Raw genomic sequence first — 24,558 nt, forward strand, 5'->3', positions numbered from 1 at the left:
TGAGTGCTGTTCACCCGGACATTTGTTTTGTTGAGAATAACAACCGCAGCATGTGCAGCTTCACCCCAGAAAGTTGCGGGAGTTCCTAACTCATCAAGCATAGCATGAGCCATTTGTTGGACTGTTCTGTTCATTCTTTCCACAACTCCATTTTGCTGAGGAGTTCTTGCTGTAGAGAATTCTCTTCTTATCCCATGTTCTTCACAGAAATCGAAAAATTCATTTGAAGTAAATTCCCCACCTCTGTCGGATCCGAGGCACTTAATTTTGTGACCTGATTCATTTTCAACCAAGGCTTTGAAGGATTTGAATTTTTCGAATGCTTCATCTTTGTGCTTCATAAGTCCTAACCAAACAAACCTGGAGAAATCGTCAATGAATAAGTATTCTTCTCCTCGAGGTGTTCTTTTCCTGAAAGGACCGCATGTATCTGTATGTACTAGCTCAAGAGGCATGCTAGCTGATCCTTCTTTCTCTGGAAAGTTAGTTCTGGTTTGTTTTCCAAACTGACATGATTTGCATATGGTGTTGTCAGGAATTTTGATATCTGGAAGATCGCGAACTCCCTGATATTTGCATGCTTTCCTTATTTGTGAAAAGCTTAGATGTCCCAACCTCCGATGCCATAACCAGTGCTCATCATCCTTGCTCAGATAGCATTGTTGTTGTCCTTCTTCAAATATGTACAGATTATTTGGAGTTCTTTTGCCTTTGATCACTGTTTTACCTGTATCAAGATCACGAACAAGACATCCATTTGATCTGAATATAACCTCGGTTCTTTGATCACACATCTGGCTGACACTTAGAAGATTATGCTTCAATCCATCAACATACAAAACATTTCCAGCCTTGACCTTTTCTTTTAACTGAGCAATGCCTTTTCCTTTTATAGTTGCAGGAGTATCATTTCCAAAAGAGACTTTCTTTCCTTTTTCTAGAGCAGAATATGACTCAAGTTTTTCTTTATCACCTGTCATATGCTTCGAACATCCACTGTCAATGTACCATAGATTTTCCTGTCCCTCTGCATAAAATGCTATCCCACATCTTTCTGTTTGTGGTTCCTTTATTCTCCATGTTTTGGTGCTTGAGGCTTGTTCCTTTTTCTGCTGAAACCTGCTCCTGCATTCAGAGTCTTCATGACCAAATTTATTACAAATAGAACATTCAACTTCATTTTCAAGAACCGAAAAGTTGTTATAGGTCCTTTTTGTAATCCCAATCATACTTCTTTGTTTTTGAGCTTCCCTAGTCATGATCGTTTTATATGCAACACATTGAGCTGCTTTGTGACCAAAGTTATGGCAAGAAAAGCATTGTCCATTGAAGAAACTTCTGCGGTTATCGAATCTACCAGCCAATTGATTGTAATTTCTATTGTCATCTATTCTTGAACCAAATTGAGAAGATTTTACCTGTGGCTGGTTGTAGCTTTTGTTCACCCTTAAGATGGATTGCCCCTGATAGTTTCTGTTTGTAATTCGTCCCTGCTTTACCTGATGATCTTCATTGTGCTTTTGCTCATTTCTTCTTGCTGCATCAAGATAACTTTTTGAGGTGGATGCTTGAGAAGTTTCTCCATTATAACCCAGACCTGTCTTGTTTAGTGGAGACCGCTGCACATTGATAATCTCATCCAAAGTTTCAGATCCTTTGACAAACTTGAGATTAATAGCTTTTGTTTTCTCAATCTCTTTTCTAAGACCAACAATTTCACCTTCTAATTTTTCAAGATGTTTTTCCTTTTCATCAATTTGAAATTGTAGAGTATCAATGGTCATATTCTTTTCTTCTATACATCTCTTGAGTCTAGTAATTTCATCATAAAGGTTATCCACATCTATAGCATCCATATAATCATCATCTTCAAATGCCATTAACAACTTATATTCATTACCTTGTTCATCTTCATCACTGTTTGATAGACCATCACTATCTTCATGAGTGTAGTAGCTTTTCTTATTTGCATTCTGTTTCTTGTTCCATCTAGCAGGTTCCTTTCCTTTATCCTTATAAGGACATTTTGCAGCATAATGACCTACTCTTCCACAAGCAAAACATTTAAAAGGTAACTTACCTCTGAACCTTCCATAACCCCTTTGAAGATTTCTGACAAAATTTGATTCTTCTTCCTCTTCTTCTAGGACGTGGCTTGCTTCATAATAATCTCCTTTGCCTGATGCCTTGAAAGCAGCTTCTCTTCTGTCTGATGGACCTCCCTTTCTCATTTCATAAGCAGTTAGAATTCCATGTAGCTGAGACATAGTGAGAATTCGTAGATTTTCCTTTTCTTCTATTGCAGATACTTTAGATTCAAACTTGGGGGACAATGATCTTAGAACCTTTTCAACCACAATAGCCTCTTTTATTTCTTCACCCAAATTTTTCATACAATTAACAACCTCATCTACCCGAAGAAAATAGTTAGCCACACTTTCATCATTATACATTTTGAGAGTCTCATACTGATTTCTGAGAGTTTGAAGTTTAGCACGCTTTACCTGTTCATCTCCTTCATAGCTCGTGACAATTTTGTCCCATATCTCTTTTGCGGATTTATAGTGCATTACCTTCATGAATTCCGATTGGGATATACATCCTAATAGAGTACTGACTGCTTTCGCATTTGTTTCATACTTCTTTTTCTCGGCTGCATCTGTAGGAGTAGCTGAAGGAAAAGCGTAGCCTGTCTCTACGATGTCCCAAACTTCTGTACCAAGAGATTGAAGATAGGCAGTAACTCTTACCTTCCAATAATTGAAGTTTGTCCCATCAAAAACCGGTGGCCTGATTGATGCTTCTTTCTCGTAGTTGCTCATGATGAACGATCTACCTTCAAGCGATCAAGCTTCTCTGAAGGACCTGCTCTGATACCAATTGTTGGAAATAATACTGAGAGGGGGGGTGAATCAGTATTATCTAATTCTTTTAATAAATCTTCCTTATTTGTTCTTTGAATTATTTTTGCATGTCAGTACCATAAAATAATGAGCATGAACAAAGAAAACAGATAGTCACACCAAAGAACACAAGATGTAAGGTGGAAACCCAATGTGGGTGAAAACCACCTGCTGCAATATGTCTCTATCTTCTTTCAAATTAGAAACTCCTTTTACAATGGTTTTGTACTGGTGCAGTCCTTTACCAGTACGCAGGCTGCAACCTGCAGAGAGCTACAACCCTCTCTCGTTTTCCAGTCTCTCCTGGAAGGGAGCTACAACCCCCTACTTCTTTTCTTTCAAGGACCACTTTTCATAAATTTTCAAACTGGATCCATAAGCATCAAATGATCATCAAGTATAAGAAAATCACCCAGTCAAGTGTAGTAACCAGATCAACAATAATAGAACCAGACCCAGAACACTTTATCAACAGAAAAATACAGCCAAACAAAATGTCTTAGGACAGATACGCAGTACTTCTTTCTCTGGTCTGCGTGCGTACGCACTTCACCTTCTGCTCCCCTGCGTATACCCGCAGAGACCCTTCTGCTACACTGCGTGTCCACGCACTGTTTCTTCAACCGCGCTGCTTACTGTTACTGCAGGTACGCACCCAGAGACACTATTACGCCGCGTACTATTGCTGCAGGTACGCGCCCAGAGATACTATCGCGCCGCGTACAGTTACTGTGCGTACGCACCTGAACCTTCGTCGCTCTGCGTACCCACGCAGGTCTCCTGTTGCTGCTCTGCGTACCCACGCAGATCTTCTGTTTCTGCTCTGCGTACCCACGCAGATCTTCTGTTAAACACCTGCGTACTTCTGATTAGGGCCAAATAGGCAGTCCACCAGAGTGGCACAGATGCTCAGATGCCCAGATCTGATCGTGCGCTCGAGAGATCACCCTTCACAGATTCACTTTCATAAAGATCAAGCTTTTAAGACCATAACCCAATATATTTCAGATCTTAAGATATTCAATTGCAAAAGATACATAGCCAAGTGATCTCCTTTGCTTTATATAGGCAAGCACCTCCTAAAATCATGGATCAATACCACGAGCCAAAACCATAGAAACACAAATACCGTCGGCTAGTTAAACATAAGAAACCCCACGTGTGCTTTTCTTTGCCTTGAAATGTGTGCACTAGGGTACGCACCTCCTGGACGGCTTATCTGCGTATCAGGCCGCGGTCCCTTCACGGTGTACCTGCGGGTACGCACTTTCTGAACTGATCTCCTGCGTACTTCTTAATTTTCAATATATTGAGAGCCTTGCCATGGGGGTTGCCATCAAGTACAACATCTGTAACATATATAGCCATACCAGAAACATAATGCCAACATGTAATTCATGTCTTCTTCTCAATCAGGTTATAAGAATGTTTAAGCAGGGGGTTATTGTTGGAATATTCACCAATACTAGGGGCGGTGAGTTAGTATTGGGAACATTTTATCATTTTCTCATATCATTTAAACATTAATAGTTAACATCATTCAACAACGCAAAGCATCACACGCAACACACAAGAGATTTTTATGTGGAACCCAAATAGGAGAAAACCACATCACTCCTTTAATATATATTTTGATTATTACATCAACAAGAAGCACTGACTTCCAAGATTCTCCAACACCATTTGGAAGGAGGCACCAACCCCTTGATTTACATGATCCAACCTAAAGGAAGCTCCAAATCCTTGATTTATGAGCAATGATTGGAAGGAGTCATCCACCCCTTGGTTTTATCAGCTCCAACTGAAAAGGGTGCACCAACACCTTGTAAGCGCTAACTTGTTGCACTGACACTAACCTACCTTAGCACCACCTTACTCAGGCACCAACCTTAAGGAGATTTCAATCTCCACCTTGCACCACCTTGCCAGCCTTAAGAAAGAAAGATACATGAATATGATATATCACTCTGGACACCCTACTCAATCACTACATTGATCATTGCCCAACTATTGTTGTTAATAGCCTGGGTATCATTGTTGTAAAAAATACACACTGTCATCGCATTATCTATGCTTCTGTCTAATAGCCACTTATTGGTATGTTGACATAACTTTGTCAAACCCTTCTAGCTACATTCGTTTATGAACTGCGGTTGTCTAACATCTTTTGGATCTCGATTTGGATAAATTATGCTCACATAAATCAAGAATGACCATAATAAACTATATAAAACTTAAATGTTCTACATAATATCCCTTTTCAAGTGTGTCATACAAATTGGTCAAACACCAAAACTAGAGTTACAAAATGTAGGTTGCTGGTCTACTAATTTGTTCGATAAAATATACACCATAACTAAAAATAAAATAAATGTTTTGTACCTGTAATCAATACTAATTGAACTTGGGACTTCTGGTGACCAACTATGAGCCAACGACCAACTTAGCTATCCAATGATGCTTGTATAACAATCCTTTCACATCCCTTTCATTATAATAGATTCAAATCTACTTGAGGGCGGATAGTTTTGGCCAGGGACCATATTTTGTCCAATCAATACAACAATTAATCATCAAATGTGTATTATATTACATGGCATATATGCCTAGCAAGTCTCCTAAAAGCATCTAGCGATACAATCCCGTATCAAATTTTAATTCCAAATTGAATAGTCCCGTATCAACTATTAGATTTGTCAACTTGCCATTGTAACACCCTCCTCCCACATCTACCCAAGTAGCCAGCCAACCGGGGTAAATATGTGATGAGAAGTTACTATGATATGATTCAACTCCCTATGTGTTAGTTAAGGAAGTGGAATCGACGGAACACATCACACGGACCTTCCACATCAGCAACAAAACTCCTAGGAGCCATCCCAATCACTCAGGTAACTAGCCCCTGAGACCAGTTGAAGTTTTAGTGCATCAAACCCTTGGACACTCCCTTGATATGGACCAGGGTGCGTCTAGGAGGCTCCATAAGCTCCCACAACAAGGGCAAGGGAGTTTTCGAGGACTTTTTTCCATAGTGCTCTGCCTGCGACTCCAGGATTTGTGCCACTTTTTCAAGCCCAGAGCCCAGGTCATTGCCTAGAACACAATGACACCTTCAAAAATGAAATTTCCCAGCGGAACAAAAATACATTGCAAAAACATCAATAAGGACTAGACTGAGCCCCTACTAGCCATGATAGGCATTTCGTCAAACATACCACAAATATAAAATCTACAGGTCTTAACAACAAAGATGAGCATAGGGGTCTCATACTTATCTGAGATTCATTACGAGGCTTTGTTTCCTTATCACATTAACTGCATTATCATCTATTAGGCCATAGATACATTGTTCATTCATTTACAAGTAAAAACATGGTGAGAGCCATACATCACCACTGTCATAATACATATTCATAACTAGCATAATAACAACATGAATACCAAGGAAACAACAACCATGAAATCCACATATGAACCAATATATTACCCATGAAATAACAATGAGAAATAACCTCATATCAATGATGCAACGACCAACCAGGTTTGGGACTTTCACAAACCACTCGACCATAGATTGACTAAACCAAAATATTTCTTTTAGCCAATCACCCCCATGCCATATTCCAAGCATGAATGTGGGATCTCAAGGAACAATCCATCAAAACCGAACCAGGGCTCCTAGAGGCCAAACTACCTCAAGCCATCAAACAGTGATTCCACCTCACGGTCGGACATCACAAACCATCACTAGATTGGTATCTACCGAAGCCTTCTAGGGCTTTAGGGCGTTTGTTCCAACCAAGGCTTCTGGGACTAGTAACTCAACCCACAACTGCTGTTGGGCTCCAGAGCATTTGTCCAACCAAGGCTCGAGGACTAGTAACTCAACCCATAGATGCTGTCAAGATCTAGAGCGTTTGTCCAACCAAGCTTCCAAGACTAGTAACTCAACCCACCAAGGGCTCTAGAGCATTTGTCCAACCAAGGCTTCCAGGACTAGTAACTCAACCCAAGCTGTTACAGGGCTTCCAGAGTGTTTGTCCAACCGAGGCTCCAAGACTAGTAACTCAACCCAAGCCATTACAGGGCTTCCAGAGCATTTATCCAACCAAGGCTCCAGGAACTAATAACTCAACCCAAGCTAAAGGAAACATGAGAGCCAACCAAAAGAACAAATAAATGAACCCACAACACCAGGCTATCCCGGAAATGGTAAGACTAGGAAAATCCATTGTCAATCTAGAAAATCCTCCATGATAATGGCATATAATAACCAAGAAACCACATGCATATGCCATCCATGCCAAGACTAGTGAGGAAAACATACATGCAACTCGGTACCTGCAAGAAAAACCTGTTGTAGTTGTTGATCCTGATGTCCTCTTGCGCTTTCCTGCTCTTCCTTTGCCTTCTTGCTCCAAGCATCCAAGTATGCCACACTATCCAAGAGTGCTCCAAGGAATCTGTAAGTGTCCAAGAGTATGAGAGAGACAGAATAAAATGAGAGCTCCAAAACTAAACTGACAAAAAACTTAGACTGACCAAGCTTGAGCAAAAGCTTGCTAATTGATCCTCATAAGCCTTTTTGTTAATGAGGCCTCTATTTTCTTCATTTTCCTTCAATTTCCTCCTCACATGCAACCTATGACTTTTCACCTTCCTTTTCTCCTAATTTCCTTTATTTTCATAAATAAATATGCCAAAAATGCCATTTTGCCTTTCCAAAGCCTTTGCCATTTCCTTTGACAATTTACTTAGCCATAATAAACCGAATGAACACCCACACTAGGATGCCTTACCCACCATTCAACTTGGAATACGTGTCCCATGACCTTGGTCTTAATTTTGCCTTCATTAACTTTTACATGGAATTTTGACCAGGGATGTTACAATCATATCACTCACGCCAATCACCATTCACATGTATAATGTATATTATGCATGTGAATTACCTTCGAGGCCAATTTATAATATATAATGTCCATGTCATATCACACATTTGATGTGTCCCTATCTCCATGTTGTTACATCCACAAAGTGAAGTGCCAACCACACTATTGTAACCAAGCCTACCAATTAGCATGTTGTCACCATTCGATTTGGGTGTCTACAATGACCATTCACATCAAGTTGGATTCACCATCATTTGACCTTCTCATCACAAGTCTGACTTATTCGATCTTGGCATATATAGACTCATAAGCCAAGAAACAATGAAGTTAACCAAAACCATAACCCACCAAAGAGAAGATAAGTTTGCAACGACTAGATTTCAAAAGTCGTGACTTTGCTTACACTATAGTTAGCAACGTGTGACTATCCATGCTATCAGAACCGAGCATTAGTTTATTTTCCGTTCAATTTCTATTCATGGTGATGTTCAACATTCGTGGAGTGTACCAACTGAACTTATTGTCAAAGCAACATGTCAGGTGTAGTTTAAGTAGATGTGTAATTTAGCCAAACTTGATCGTTGGTCCAAACTCCTTAATTCATTTGTGTCTAGGCTGAGAATCTTCAACACACAGACTGAACTAAACATCACAAAACCACAGTGCTTGGGCTTTGTTATAATTGAATTCATTCAGATATCATATGTTCGACCACTTTGAGATCATGGTAATATGGCCGACATAGATCATGCAACTTATCGTATCCATGAGTTCAACTATTGCTAGTATTTTGTATTATAGCCAGGAATGTCCCCTCAAACAAACCTTGGCAATCTTTGCTCCACTTAGCATCCTCGGCTACAAACTCAATTTTTGCAACCATAATCAAAATTGTATTGAGACTTCACCATGCATCTTAAACCTATAAATAGTTCCCCTTTCCTTCTTTGGGACTCAAACCCCATAAAAAGAATAGAAATAAAAACTTCCCGCTGATCTTCTTCCTATCATTGCTTCCAAAGATGATGCACTCACGTTGATCACCAATGGCTACCTTTGACATCAACGACAACACCAATCAACACACACAAATTATTATTTAATCTAACCCCTCTCCTAACTTTATTAATTTATTTGATAATCTATATTTGACCGTTTATTATTTTAATTAATAATTTAAAGGTTTTTTACCATTTTTTATTTTAATTAATAATTTTTTTTTTACCATTTTTATTTTATTTAATAATATATATATATATATTATCTTGGCCAATTTCACTATTTAAGATGATCTTATCATCTTTTAACTTTCTGAAGCTGATATGTAGAGTGTCCACCCCAAACATTAAGCAAAATTAAATATCTACCTACTCTATTTCTAATTTTTCTAATTTTTTTTGACAATATAAATAATTATAAAAATCTCCACCCAAAAAAACATAAACACATACTAAAACTTGAACATATTTAATAAAAAACATAAACACATTCTAAAACTTGAACATATTTAACATGAGATTAAAATACACAAAACATAAATTACATTAATTTAAATAAAACATTGTGTACCGCGATATTAAACTAAAATAAAATAATGTGTACCGCGATATTAAACTAAAAACATAAACTTCATTGAAAAAGAGAATGGGCACTCACATGACCTTAAACAATAAGGTAAAGTTAATTAGAAAGGATAAACTAAAAGGATGGACACTCACACGAAGATGGGAGCTTTATGCTTAGATATATATAATTATTTTTTTCACATTAATACAATTTTTTTATATATCATTTAAAGGAAAGAAAGGACAATGTCAATTGATGAAGTGTAATGGCACTTGATTCGAGGCTTTCAAAAATTATTGGCATTATATATCACACCCAAATATTTCATACTCAATGTAACGAATTGTAAAGCGCCATGGTCAGGTGTCGGTGGAGTGACCGGTTACCAGGGGTGTAGAAAGCAGAAAGATGTGCCAGTGATTAAGGCTCAGACCGGTGATAGAGGAGCGTCGGAATTCGGAAATCAAATCAAAATCATCCGTTGCATATCTGAATTGGGGATTGCTGATAAAATCGAGTGTCCCATTCCGTATACCATCATTCGTTATTAAGTATACAAGGCCGGCATTCATTCAACTGTACATATCAATTTAATCTCCAGCCCTCCTGCTTCTTCTTCTGCGATTTTGGACGTCTTCACAAAAGAAATTGAGTTTATATGCCGCAGCAGGTCATGGTAAAAAAACGGGACGACATTGCTCATTCCAGGTATTATGCTTTTTGTTAAAAGCGATATTTTTTGTTTTTGTTTTTGTTTTTCTTTCCCCTCTGGTTTCACGGTCGATTTCCCCGTTGGACTTGAAATTTCTAAGAAACAAAGAGTCCCCTGACGCAGTGCTGTCGAGCTTTAGCTTGCATTTACCCTGCCCAGGGGCAACGGGACTCGAACCGTTGTGTGAAATGACATTTTTTTTAAGAAACTGGTAGAATTTTTGGCAGCATTTTTCTTATGGTTCTTGGAAATTCGTCGTCTCTGCAGTTTAAACATAGCTATTGATAACATGGGCGTCAAAGTTGCACTGCGTCTGAACGGAGAAGGGTTTAAAGATCAAGAAGTTCAGTCGATTCAGAACTCCGGAGCGTCCACGAATAAGATAGCGGAGAAACCCCGCCGAAGCAAGGGCATGGAGAAGAGCGTGCTGGATGATATAATGGGGGATCCCGACGATTTTGGAGACCTCGGCGACTTGGATGCGGGTTCAGAAAGTGACGGCGGGCGCTGGGAAGACACTCTGAAGACTGAGTAAGTTCTTAGTTTTTTTGCAAAGTTCTCATTTTATTATGTATCACTTTTGTAGTCAATTAAATTATGCACGGCTTTATTTTTTTTCGTCTAGGGTAATCGCATTCTGCCAATCTTCGTTGTTGTACTTTCAATTGCTCAAATGTTAAATCAGACAATCAGAATCCCCATAGGAGAGAATGAAACCCTAGAACTGCGTCATTCTAGAATCGCATATTAAAGAATGGCTGTACTCCAGCAGTGGTACAAAACAGCCGATTATAGGGAGCCCTCTGCGTTATTTAAACCTCAAATCAGCAAATTTCATTTATTCAAAGTCGAGGCTATACGCTACTAGTTTCTTGTGATCCTTGGTTTCTATTTTTGGTCGAATTTGAAACGTTATCTTCCATTCACTGAAGCGTTCTTAACCCTGGGTTTTGTCTACTGGCTATAATATTTAAATTCTCCATCAGGAGGGTATGGGGAAGGTACTTTGGAGAGTTCCTCGGGTAAGCAGGACTCCTATGAGGGAAATTGTGAGCCTTTGAACTGCAATAATTTAAAATTCATAATCAGCTACTCCAGACCTCCCAAGCATAATCATCATGGAGTTGGACCTGAGCTTCAGAATCAAAATTATGTTGTGGTTGAACATTACCTAACCTTTGTAACATTACAAATCTGAACCTGGAATGGTACTACCAATATGTCCTTTCATAGTCCTTACAGCGCGCTAAACTACAAATCATTCAGGTACAAGTATTCTTAAATGTTGAGATCTTTCATGGATCTTTCTGCAGGCCCCCCTGACACAGTCAAGACTCAAAACGGTGCTAGAAAAGAAGGTCCACTACCGAAACAAAATCTTTATGTTTGTTGCTGCACAGAGTAACTAGTTACAGGGAGCCTTTCTGAAAGAGCATACATATTCTCCACTACGAAAGTAAAATAGTCCTCGTGCTGGTCAATTGTACAGCTTGACTCTTGTATCCCCTTAATTTCATGTTGTATGGCTTATCAAAATCTTCAACCCCTGTGTCGCTTTATGTAGAATTATCCTCATCCGCAAGTACAAGACTGGTAGATGGAAGGAATCTCATCACTTTCTTTTCTGTGGCCTTGTTTTTTAGCAGAGCTGATTGTTAACAGCATTTATGGTTCAGGGTTTCCATCTGTTGTTTGTGCTTCACAGTGTCTGGTTATATCTCTTTTGGCACTCACCATGTACTCTTTTATTTCTCTTGCAGTTCTCCCCGAGATGCTTTAGCACTCTCAATGATCAGTCATTGCTGATCTTTTTATATTCCCATTGGCCAATTGTGGTTGTTAGTTTGGTAGTATACATTAATTTTTAATTTAACAATCAAGCTACATTAATTAAATCTAATTCGGTGTTCATTTGGCTCCATCTCATTAATGCACTCTGAACTCAGGATGGCATTCTTTGGAAACACTTTAAACTTGTAAGTGATTTTATTTGTTGCAGCTAAACATGACCCAAGACTATATTCTATGAGATGTTCCGATCCTTAATTTCTTTATTGTGTTGTCTTTGAACGTGACCTTGACTTCATCAATGTGCTCTGAAGTTGGGGCCGTGTTCTCTGGCAATACTTTTTAACCTACCTAATTATGCCCTACCTGCAACAGTGATCTGATCCTGAGAGTGTACTGCCGGAGGTGCTTTTTTAATGGCACGGTGTACTGATGTCTTGATAGTCCATGAAGTGTTCTAAGCTGTAAAATATATCAAACAATCTGGGAAATCTAGTGATAGAGGTAAATGAAGAAGCATGTGTAGGCAGATCCGAGCAAGAGGATTAAACATTTATAGAAGATTGGACTGAGGGAAGAGAAAATGAAACACAATCTGACAGTAAATTGTAATATCCAAAGGGAACTCTTGCCCTTAGGGTTGTCAAGAGCATATGAATATATTGCACCAATATACAGTATTATTTTACAACTTAACATATTTGACATTTAATGGGCAACAATAAACAGGTAGATGAATTATCAACAGTACACATCATTTTACAACTCCACAGGTTTACGTTCTTGAGTAAGTAAGAACAGTAGTCCTCCTCATTACAGGGATTACAATACTAACTAGTAACACAATTAACAGCTGACAGTTTTCTCCTGTGGTTGCCCTGTTGACCTGCATGATTCCCCTTTCTGGCTCCTGATTACCCCCACAACCACTTCTCTGTCTCCTGTCTCAAGTGTGCTCTGATGAGAGGCTGTTGACACACAAATCCCTCAGATGTGGTTTGCACTCTCCGAGTGGGCTTCCGCTATCAGAATGGCCTTGTTTGGTCTTGCTGCTTGAGGAAGAACAGTGTCAGGGCATTTGCTGCCTCAGATAAGGGCACAGAGGAATCTGATGCCAGATTTCTTCCCTAGACACCCTCATTCAAGTGATCTGCGTGCTCTGGAGTGGATGCTGCCGCTGTGGTTATCACCGACTGGTCATCTGTTATCAAATGTGTTGAAATGTAACTAGTGTCGGTCTTCATAATTGTGCTTGAGTCATGACTTGATGTAATTATTGTTGTACTTGTCAAAAGAAAAAAAGAAAAGAAAAAAATATTTGTAAAAGAAAAATCATTATTATTAAAATGGGTTTCTCGCTCACCATGTTGTGGTCCTAGGTCAAAGCACCCATTGAGTGCTCTAGGGGTCTCGTTGACAAGTCAAAAAGTTAAGGTCATGATGTTCTAGCCCTTGGAGGGCTCATGTAACAAATAAGGAAAATTATTATTGTAAAATATGATGTCTAGAAGCCTCTGAGAGATGAGTCGGCCAACTCTCTTCATGTCGGCCCAAGGGGGCCTAAATTGCTCTCTTGAAAGGCTATATAAAGAGGAGCCTCACCTCACTTGTGACACATACATCAAGCAATATATTAATGTTTCTAGAGAAGTCTCGTCCAACAATGAAGGAGAGCGAAATTCTCTTAGAAACCAACAAAGTTATTTGGAGGCCAGCGAATTGATTAAGGAACAAAATCTTTGTCTCGGTTTTGGAAGAGAACTAGGGTTTCCTCAGTCCAAGTTTTGCAGAAGTATTATTTGAAGTTTAGCTTGCTCATCCCTTGGAAGGTTTGGTTTTGGGTCAATGTCAAGGTCTTGGAAGTCTTCATTGAAATTTTATAAGGATAATTTTTTGTGGGTTTTCCTCTTTAGGAGAGGTTTTGGCCCTGGCTAGCAACCTACATCTGGTGTTCTTATGTTTGCATTGTGATCTTCTTATTGGCATTTGTCTTGATGATAAACAAAAATAAATAATGATGATAATGTCCTAATATATATCATAAGAAAATGTCAAGGATTAAAAGAGAAATCAAATTAAATAAGTACCCTATCTACATACCCTAGATCTCTTAACATGGAATTAGAGCTAGGGCTTTGAACAAAGGGCAAAAAGAAGGTCATTTTGGCATCATCTCTTCTCAAGTAAAGCGAAACCCCTAAGCTGAATTTGTGGAGGCAAATGAGACGAATTTTTGGGCACATTATCAAGCCCTAATTGTAGAGATTAGGCCGCAGGTCTTATCAAGGGTAGCAAGGGTATTTGAGGAGCATTTTAGCTCTGTTTCAAGAGACCATATTAAAAGGGGAGCAACTCTCAAGACAACACTCTCTGGAAAGCAAATCAAAGATTTCTAGGCATGCCTATTAGCCCTAATCTCTGTCACAAAGCCGTATAACTACTTCATCAAAGAGAGGTCATAATGAGGTCATTTGTGAAGGATGAAAGCCTTGCCAAGCAGTGCTAAGGTCGCTGCTTTCTCTGGTATAGGAGTGAAGGTCAAAAGTGTCACCACAAGGTCTTCAAAAACCTCCAAACTTTTGAAGCTATCTCTGGTATGTATGATCTATTTTTGCTGCAAATTGTTCCAAGTATTGAAAGGCATCAAAAGCCTTTCTATTAACTTCTCCAACAATCTTAGAAAAGGAAGCAAACACTCTATCAAAAAATTGAGGTTTCTGTGATATTGATATTACTATCAGAAGCCCTAGAAAGGAACCAAATCACCCGAAATGTGTATGGTATGGTGTTATGCATTCATATACCCACTCTACACATGTGCAAATAATTGGTCCAAGATCAATTTTGGTCATAAGTATCGAAGGTTTAGAGCCAGGAGCAACAAGATCCATTATCTACACCTGTATACATTCAAGATTGAGATTCTGAGTGAATCTGTGGGAAGTCAAGTTTGTATCAGTCCCCAAAGACTCTAGAAGATGCAAATTAAAGGCTATTGTCATCATATAGGGAGGAGCCGAGGTCTCCTTCAAATTGGCTACAAATATATACCTTAGTCCTGTGCATCTATTCACAAGAGGAGACCTGATTAAATATAAGTATGAAGGATCTATGCAATTAACAATGACAAGGTTGGCACATATATATGTTCAATTCGATCTTGCCAAAAATTAGTGGGCCAATGTCAGTGAAAAAGTCCTGTTGTTTGATTTTGAGATTTTAGTAAAAATATTTTTGAAATCGTTTTGTGTGTAGCAAGGGCACATGGGTTTAAGAAGTAAGCTAAAGGTGGTGGGAAAGGTCACATTTTTGTGACAGTGACAATAATTAGTGCAAATAATTGACAGTCCCTGTAGCATTCAAAGACAAAAAGTTTTTGAATATTGTTGCACTTACAACATTCGGTCTTGTGTTAACCTATACACCAAGTAGATTCAGAGGAAGATGAGTCTATTAACTTTGAAGAGATAGTGGTCCAAAGGAAGTAAGTAGGGTCACGATGTTTTGAGAGTCATCTCTTTGAAGGAAAGTTCTCGTTACATCAGTTGGTAACAGTAAAAGATGAGTTTTGTTGATAGTCATTGTCAACATTTTGGAAACTTCTAGAAGTTCCTAGGTAATTGATATATCGCTATAGACAGTCCTCTAGATTTGTGCATCACTGACAAACAAGTAAACGAGAAATAGTATACTATTCCTGAAGCAGGAAAAGAGAAGCAAATAAATACAGTGAAGATGCACACCTTGAAGAAAATCAATGAAGAAACCATGGCATCCAGAACTGTAGGCCTCTACAACAAAGGTATGAAACCCTGAGGTATGTATGGTATACTTTATTAAGGGTCCAACATGATTTATTGCGAGGTTAGTGGTACTAGGGTTTGTTGTTAAAACTATTAATATAGGTATTGCTATTTGAAAACCTTAAAGTAAAACCCTAGTCATATGGAAACCTAACGCTGTTCCCTCAAGAGGCCCTAACCTTTGGTCTTTAGGGTTTGTGTACAATCTAGGGCTCATGTCAAGTAGGCATGGATAAGGTTGGTAAGATATGGAACCTTTGTTCTAGGGTTGGCACTTGAAAACCCTTGAACTACAACCTCTAAGTCTCACGGTAACCTTAGATTGACAGATTGACATCATGCTTTTGTTATTACTTTGCTTGGGTGTACTTGTCAATGAATGTTGTAGGTATTGGAAGTAAAGAAAGAAGGATGGGCAAATCCTCTATTTTGGCAAGCATGATGGAAGGAGGGAACTGTAAGATTCCTTGGATCCTTGGGTACTCTAATAGATTGATGATATAATTGTGCGACTATGGATGCCTGGAAGAGTTAATGACAACATACAAAAGAATTCATGAACTTGACATAGTAGTCAATTAGTCGATGTAAAGATTTTGTTGCAAGATGATAATAAGGATCATTTATGGGTCCTCCTTTGTGATGACATGAAATGAGTTCTTCATCATGGGAGGAATGACTATGACTGTTGTAGTCTACTCTCTTTGCTTTTGGAGCAGGCCTCTTAAGAAGCTTGTTGGTTTAGTTACAGCACAATGGACCTCATCCAAGAAATGAGGTGCAAGGCTAGATGACTGGTTGCGATATGTTTCGCCAAAGGCTCTGATGAAGATTGAAGACCATGATATTGATGAAGACATGATATGTTGTTAAGTTCTGCACGATCATGCTATATGAAGAAGATTCGTTTCAAGAAGGATTAGATATGGCATCTCCATGAAGAAGGTATGAAGACTCATATTTGTATGTTGAAGAAGGAGAACCTTGGTAATGTATATCTTGGAGATGGTTCATATAGTATGTGAAAGGATGTTGATGTTGCAGAAAATAGATGTCATGACGTAGGACCATCATAAAAAGGTAACTTTGGTTTGATGTTCATTTTGATTTTTGAAATCATTTGGCTGGGTTGAAACAGGGCTACTGGAAGAGGGTTGTAGAAAGTCAACTGGTACTCATGTCATTGGATGGAAGATTTTGAAAGAAGCATGACATGGAAGAGGTAGCTGTATAAGGATAGCTAAATGTGGATTAGAAGATCACTTTCTAATGAAGAGAAAGATGGCATCATTATTGGTTCAACCTTATGTTTCGTTGAAAAGAAAGTGATGTAGAAGATGGCCCATACCCTACGAACAAGTTATGAAGAAGAAAGGCTCCATGATAAAGAAGTTGAAGTTCATGACATGATGCAGGAAGAGGAGCTCTACAAGTAGCTATGAGTACCACAATATCCACCAAAGAAGCAGATCACTGTTGCTGGAAACAAGTCCCTAGTCAAGAGGGAGCTGGGGCAAGTCCCTTGTTAAGAGGGAGTTTGGATATATTCCTTTTATAGGAATGGGTATATCCTCCCTAGTTGAGAGGGAGAGATAGACACATCATTCTTGTCTTCATGTCGTGAAGAAAGAATGGAGGATTGGGTAAGCATCTAAATGATACAAATACTCTTTGAGGATGTGGTAGGGCATCCAATAGGTAAGATTAGTCGAAGAGGAATTTCCTTGAGGATGTGTTATTCCAAGACATGAATGGTCCTAGAAGGACATACCTTGTGAACATCTGGATGGAGTATGTGCCTTGAGAGACAATGTTGATGGTGTCTATTAGTCATTGTCTTGTCAGTATTGTGCTCTGATCTTGTGGAGAGATAGAGCTGCTAGTCAAGGCCTTGCTATGTGACAATGTTGGTTGATATAATGAGATGCACTAATATAAGCTGATGAAATAACTTATGAGATGGCTTACCAATCTGACTCTTCTTATGAGAATGATTCAATGGAAGCACTGCCCTTGTACCTGTGGTCAATTATGAATATGTCCCTAGTTAAGAGGGAGTGTTGAAATGTAACTAGTGTTGGTTTTCAAATTGTACTTGAGTCATGACTTGATGTAATTATTGATGTACTTGTCAAAAGAAAAGAAAAGAAAAGAAAAATTATTTGTAAAAGAAAAATCATTATTATTAAAATGGGTTTCTTGCCCATCATGTTGTGGTCATAGGTCAAAGCACCCATTGAGTGCTTTAGGGGTCTTGTTGACAGGTCAAATGTCAAGGTCATGATGTTTCTAGCCCTTGGAGGGCTCTTGTAACAAATAAGGAAAAATATTATTGTAAAATATGATGTCTAGAAGCCTCTAAGGGATGAGTCGGCCAACTCTCTCCATGTCGGCCCAAGGAGGCCTAAATCGCTCTCTTGTAAGGCTATATAAAGAGGAGCCTCACCTCATTTGTGACACATACATCAAGCAATATATTTCTGTTTGTAGCGAAGTCTGGTCCAGCAATGAAGGAGAGTGAAATTCTCTTAGAAGCCAGCGAAGTTCTTTGGAGGCTAGCAAATTGACTAAGGAAGGAAATCTCTGTCTCTGCTGCCCACACATGCGAAGCTTTGGAGGAGAACCTAGGGTTTCCTCAGTCCAAGTTTTGCAGAAGTATTATTTGAAGTTTGGCTGGCTCATCCCTTGGAAGGTTTGGTTTTGGGTCAAAGTCAAGGTCTTGGAAGTCTTCATTGAAATTCTATAAGAAATTTTTGTGGGTTTTCCTCTCTAAGATTGGTTTTGGCCCTGGCTAGCAGCCTACATATGGTGTTCTTGTGTTTGCATTGTGATCTTCTTATTGGCATTTGTCGTGATGTTAAGAAATAAATAATGATGATAATGTCCTAATATAAATCACAAGAAATTGTCAAGGATAAAACGAGAAATCAAATTAAATAAGTACCCTATCTACATGCCCTAGATTTCTCAACAAAATGAAGGCTTCGATGCCCTAGTACTGCCTCAGATAGGATCTTATGCTGTAGAAAAATCTTTCTCTTGAACAGGTAAGGGCCTTGCTGCCTTAGACTGGTTACAGAACAGGCCTTAGTGCTACAGAAGGGGTTTCTGTTGCTTCAGGGTCTTCCTTAATCAAATTCGGTGCCACAGGAAGTTCTTTGACCAAACAACCCGCAGGAAACTGCCCCCCCTTTTGCCAAAACAGTCCTTAATTCCACTGATCAGTCTCTGTAGCTCAGTAAGGGGTGCCGCTGTCCCAGGAATGGCACATAAGGACCTCTGCTATCCTCGTCAGTCTTAATCAAGCTGCGGTGCCACAAATAAATATGGGAATGAGGTGCTGTCCTGATCAAAGTGTCTTCGCTGCTTCTCCACTGCCTCACTGCCCTCAGATAATCCCCTTCAGGGTTAGCTGCAAGTCTAAATCAGAGTTTCGGTCTGCTTGGGAGTGATAGCCTTTTCTCCTCCTGTGGTAGTCTCTACACTTTAATAATCCCGGATTGCCCTATCAGAGCCACAAAAGTGCCTTTTTTGAAAACCTTTGGTTTGCTGCAGAAGGTAATATGCCACAGACAGCCTTCTCAAGTCAATTAATCCATGGAATTCTTCTTGCTTGCCACAATCAGATGAAGAGAATGCCTCAGAGAATTATGCAAAACTGTTTTAGAGAAATAGAGAAGATTAGCTAGGGTGGGATCATCACCACTGGATGAAGAGAATGCCTCGGAGAATTATGCAAAACTGTTTTAAAGAAATAGAGAAGATTAGCTAGGGTGGGATCATCACCACTGAAACTAATCAAAAGAAGGGGTCTGAAAACCCTCAGAGCCTCGACTTACAAGACAAAAGTATCCAACCAATCAGTGATGTGAAAATGATTTCTCCCCTCTTATTTATAGATTCCTTATGCAGTCTCTTCTCCTTATTTTAATGTGAGGGGTTACAAGTTTACCTCCACTTGGCCCCAATTCTGTTTTCCTCCACAAGTTTTCCCCCAATTAATCCCACATTTACCCAATGCTGCCCCAAAACATTGGATAATGGGTCCCTCCCCGCCCACCCCCATCCCCTTTATCATTGATTATAGCCTACATAGTTGGGTAGGCTACATCGTTCTCCCTTGGGAAATTAATTAGAAGGGAACATTACATAAATTCAGCCGCATTCTATATCACTCAATATAGTAAAAACAGTGGGCCATTATTTGTCTTTTTCATAATTGATCAAATTTTAACCTTCTTTAGGCTATATTATTTTATGCTTTTAGAATATTGCCACTCTGGCTAAAAAGCAGTGTGTATGCTGAAATCTAATGTTATACTGTCATATTTTATCGTTCAATTCACCTTCTTTGGATAGGAACAATGGACTAGCATTATTGGAAGTAAAAACATTTTCAAATAAATAGATGGTGATTAAATAGCAATTAATCTTTAGTGTTCTCTTGTCCTTTTTAAAGGCTTGATTCATCCTTTTGGTTATGTTATGGCTTTGCAATCAATCATGGCTATATGCCATCTCTTTTGTTGAAATCATGAAGCAAGTTAAAGCAAACTTCCTTTATTGTTGTTGTGAGAGCAATGATATGCCCATAAACAACACCTTGTTTTGTCCTAGTTTTAGCATAACTTTAGGTCTTCAGCATATGAATCAATGCTCCTGGGGCAGTTTAAGATATTGCATCAACTTTTGAATTGTTGTTGTTTAATCTTGACATATATTGTGTCATTTCTTGTGTCACTGTAACACTTTTGACCGGGGTACTCAGTCTCAAATGTGGATATGAATCCACCTGGTTTTCTAAAAGTTCTGATTTCAGATAAGGATATGATCAGTGTGTGAGATCAAAAACCCATGAACCAAAAATAGAGAAAATTCCCATGTTACACCAAGTTCCCAGGATGGCAGAATGCGGTTGCGAGGAGACACACATTGGGGATGTGGAAGCACCCCCAGATTTTGGGAAAGATTTGGGGGGTTGGGGGCTGTCGGAGTCCCTAGCAGAGGGGTACCCTTCTCTAAAAATATAAGCGTAAAAATAATAATGATAAAATCCCAACAATAACAATTCATCTCATGCAAATTCATCATTGTGCAATGTAAATAATAAACAGTAAATAGTAAAATTGTACTAAAAAATTGTAAATAATACAAACATGATTCAGATTCAGTAATGAAATACATTGGTTCATAAAACCATAAATGGAACAGAAATAGTAAAATAGTGATACATTGATTTAAATTCATCAATCTAGAATCTAACTAGTACCAAGAAAAATAGTAGATATTGAAGTCTGAAATAGCAAATTGAAATTATTTGAACTGAAAAATAGTAAGCACTGACAACTCAAAGACTAGGTTTGAGATCATCAATATCTAGAGCCAAGTTAATAGTTAAAACTGAAAATTAACAATGAACAATGAACATTGAAGATAAAATGAGCATGAAGGAGTGAAAGTGAATAGAAGGTAAATAAAAATGAAAGGGTGGTAGGGTTTGGTTGGAAACGTAGACCTTAAAGATTATGTAAATTTGTGTTATTCCCTTGAGAGGAGGGTAAAGGGCCACAAGTGTATGTGAAGAGTCGTGAGGAGTCCAAGAGACCTCTTGGAAGATGAAACCAACAGTTGTAAATTGATCAACGTTGCAAACATCTTGATTTTATCGTGAAATCACAATATTTTTCCCAAGCCGATGTTTGCCAATTTTTACCGATATTTTGGTGGTATTTTAATTTTGTCGATGTTTGCTGATTTTTACCGATATTTTTTCGATTTTTACAATTTTTTGGTTTTCTGGACCCTTGCTGATTTTATCTTGATGCTGATGTTTGCAACATTGAAATTGATGTATTTATGTGTCATATGAATGATAATGCATCACATTCTTATCAATCTCTCTTGCATTTATGTGTGTCATATGAATGATAATGAATCACATGCTTATCAATCTCTCTTTCATTTATGTTTGAGTTCTAACAGTGGTATTGGAGTATTCCTATTCCCGCATTACATGATTTTTTGCGCCACTAGTTTTGTTCCACTTGACATGGACACTCTCACCAATTTTGAGCCCCTTATCTTACTTGGCTTGCTATTTTCCCCTCTGCTTCATTTTTCAGCATGGAGGCTCTTTCTTGTATAGACTTCCTTTTTGTAAAGCTGTTGAACTATAATAATCCGGCGAACTATACATAATTATTGTGAAATAAGGCACAAATTGGTGCTACATGTTAGGGATTTTAAATCTTGGACTTGGCTAAGTTTGGTCTTAAGTTGGAGGAAATAATGCCTAGTTTGGTTGTGGCCTAGTACCCAAAATGCCTAGAAAGGACGAAACGAGTATGAAACACCTTGGAAATGCTGGTGATCATATCATATGGCATTCCAAATCTAGATATGCCTTATAGTGTGATCGATAATGTTTCTAAATCTAAAAATGCCAAAAGATACAGTTGACTATCTTTCCAAGGCATTTCAACCATTTCTAGGACGTATATGACGCATTTTTGGAAGTTTGTGGTCCCACCTAAATGCTTGAAAGAGCTGTGGGGCCCATAGGAAAAATATCACCCTATTCATGGCAATGACCCTTTAGGATAGAACAAAGAGAGGATTGAGCTTTGATGAGTTTATCACCTTGGTAGTTAATGGTAATATTAAATTCTTAAAGCAAAAGGATAAAAAAAATGGTAGATAAAGGAGAATGGCAAATTCTACTTAAATTTTTAACATTATTGTTAATTGTTTTAGGATGTTCAAGGGTGGTTCTCCTTACTGCAAAATCTAGTAGGCCTAGTGCAATGCCCCACTAGGCGAAACCAGACCTTGTGGAAACAAGCGAAAGGGTAGCAACTGTCACCTCAACAACCTTTTTCTTGCTCTTCAGTGGTATTTGACCATAACGGAGGTTTCCCCTAAACTCACATAGAGGATATTCAATGTTGATGGCTTAAAGTGAATGATACGAGGTCTATCAAATGGGATACATGTTGAAAAATGGTAACTAGCTTCGATCTTCATAATTGTTTATGTGTCATGACTTGATGTACTTATAAAAGAAAAAGAAAAGAAAATTATATTTTGTTAAAGAAAAAATATTTATTGAAGAATGGGTTTCTTGCCCTTTAATTATTTTATTAGTTTTTAGCACCCATTGGGTGCCCTAGGGTTTTGACAAGTTCAAGGTCATGATGTAAAGTCCCTTAGAGGGCTCTTAGATCAATGTAAAATAAATTATTTTTAAATGTAAAAGGGACAAGAAACAACCAAGTGATGGGTTGGTCGTCCCACTGAGAAGGTAGTTGCACCACACAAAAGGCTATATATAGAAGAGTCATTCAACCTCCGAAGGCACTCACGAAGTTCGCAAATCTTGAAGTTTGAAGTAAGAATAGAGCGAGGAAAGAGAGAAGGGAAACGAGGAAGTAAAGAAGAAACTTTTGGTTTATCTTTGGCATCTTTTATTTGTGCTAACAAGATCACACGTGTGAAAGGGATATTGTCTTTTGTTCAGATTTTCATCCCAAGAAAGAGAAGCAATCCGAATTGCAGAAGGAAGTATTGATTGGGTGGTTGACCCTCACTTGGTGAGTTGTCTTGGTCAAGGTCTGGAAGTCTTCCTTGAGAATTCTATAAGAAAGAAAAGTTTTGGGTTTTCCCCTATGGAGAGGTTTTGCCCTAGTGAAGAGCCAAATTTTCTGGTGTTCTTGTTTGCATTGTGATCTTCTTTATTGGCACTGTCTTGATGATGATAAACACAAAAAGATAATGATAATGAGCTAAACTAATATCACAAGAAATGTCAATGTAATACGAGAAAACAAGAAAAAGAATCCTAATTATATTTGCCCTAGTATTTCTCAACAATACAAAAACGCTAGAGCCTATATTGCCTAGATGTTCTATGTCAAATTTCAAGCATAGTATTTAAAACAGGAACTGGTGACTGGATCGGTCCACCTATCAAATTGGGCTTCAAAGCGGAACTGAAAAAACCAAACTGGTCAGATCTCAATGATGTTCTATGTCAAATTTCAAGCTTAGTATTCAAAACAAGAACCAATGATTGGACCGGTGCACCTATCAAACTGGGCTTCAAATCAAAACTGAAAAACCAGACTGGTCAGAACTCAATGAACTGGTTTTAAAAAAAATACATGAAAAAATTAATAATATTTAATGAAAAAACTTTTTTTTTTAAGGTCTAAAACTATGATTCCAAACAAATAGAGACAAAAATATGCAAAGTTTTCTCATCTATATAGCATGTAAAAGTGAATATATCAAAATGGCATTGAGTAAAATACATATGAACAACAAAATACATAATCAATGAGGTCTAAATGGCCTCATGAGTCCAAAAAATGCTATAAGCTATGGGGCTAATGGCCTACTATAAGTCTACATATCAATGATCAACATGATCACTCTTCATCATGATCAAACTCATCACCACTACTAGATATGGGATCATCAACATTAGCCACATAAATAATCTAGCTTAGAGTTTGAGGACTCCTAAGACTCCTCTCCAACCTCAATAGTATTGATCGTAGTAGCAACAAAACTAGACATCAAAACTACAAATCATTAATCAACAAGATCTCTCACGAAATTCATCATTGATTCAACACTACTAGAAATGGGATCATCAACAAGAGATACATAAAAATAATCTAGCTCAAAGTTTTTAGACTTGGATTGTCCAACATTGTAATATGATAGAAATTGAAAAAGTTTAACATGCCCAACCTATGATTTTGGTTTGAGTGAAGGGTTCATCTCTTCAACCTTATAATATGGTAGAAAAAGCTTAGCATGCCTAAACAATTATTTTCCTTTGAGTGAAGGGTACATTTTTGTTAAGGCCATGGTAGAGGAGTTTAATAATC

At 38.2% G+C, this 24,558-nt stretch overlaps 1 protein-coding gene across 2 annotated transcripts in view; it reads left to right on the plus strand.

The window, feature by feature from the left end:
• The first annotated feature begins 9,692 nt into the window (after positions 1-9,692).
• The window catches only part of LOC149218148 (uncharacterized), a 185,332-nt gene continuing 170,466 nt past the window's right edge, over positions 9,693-24,558 (plus strand). The window contains exons 1-2 of one of the 2 annotated variants that reach the window (XM_089383827.1): positions 9,693-10,069; positions 10,341-10,604. In XM_089383827.1, the coding sequence (XP_089239953.1) occupies positions 10,020-10,069; positions 10,341-10,604 (314 nt within the window). In that variant the 5' untranslated portion in view covers positions 9,693-10,019. The remainder of the gene's footprint in view (positions 10,070-10,340; positions 10,605-24,558) is intronic. The other variant, XM_089383828.1, reaches the window with a different exon arrangement.

The sequence above is a fragment of the Pinus tabuliformis genome, chromosome Q (genome assembly GCF_031772625.1).
Source record: "Pinus tabuliformis cultivar Carrire ecotype Pingquan chromosome Q, CPIR1, whole genome shotgun sequence".
Taxonomy (NCBI): Eukaryota; Viridiplantae; Streptophyta; class Pinopsida; order Pinales; family Pinaceae; genus Pinus; species Pinus tabuliformis.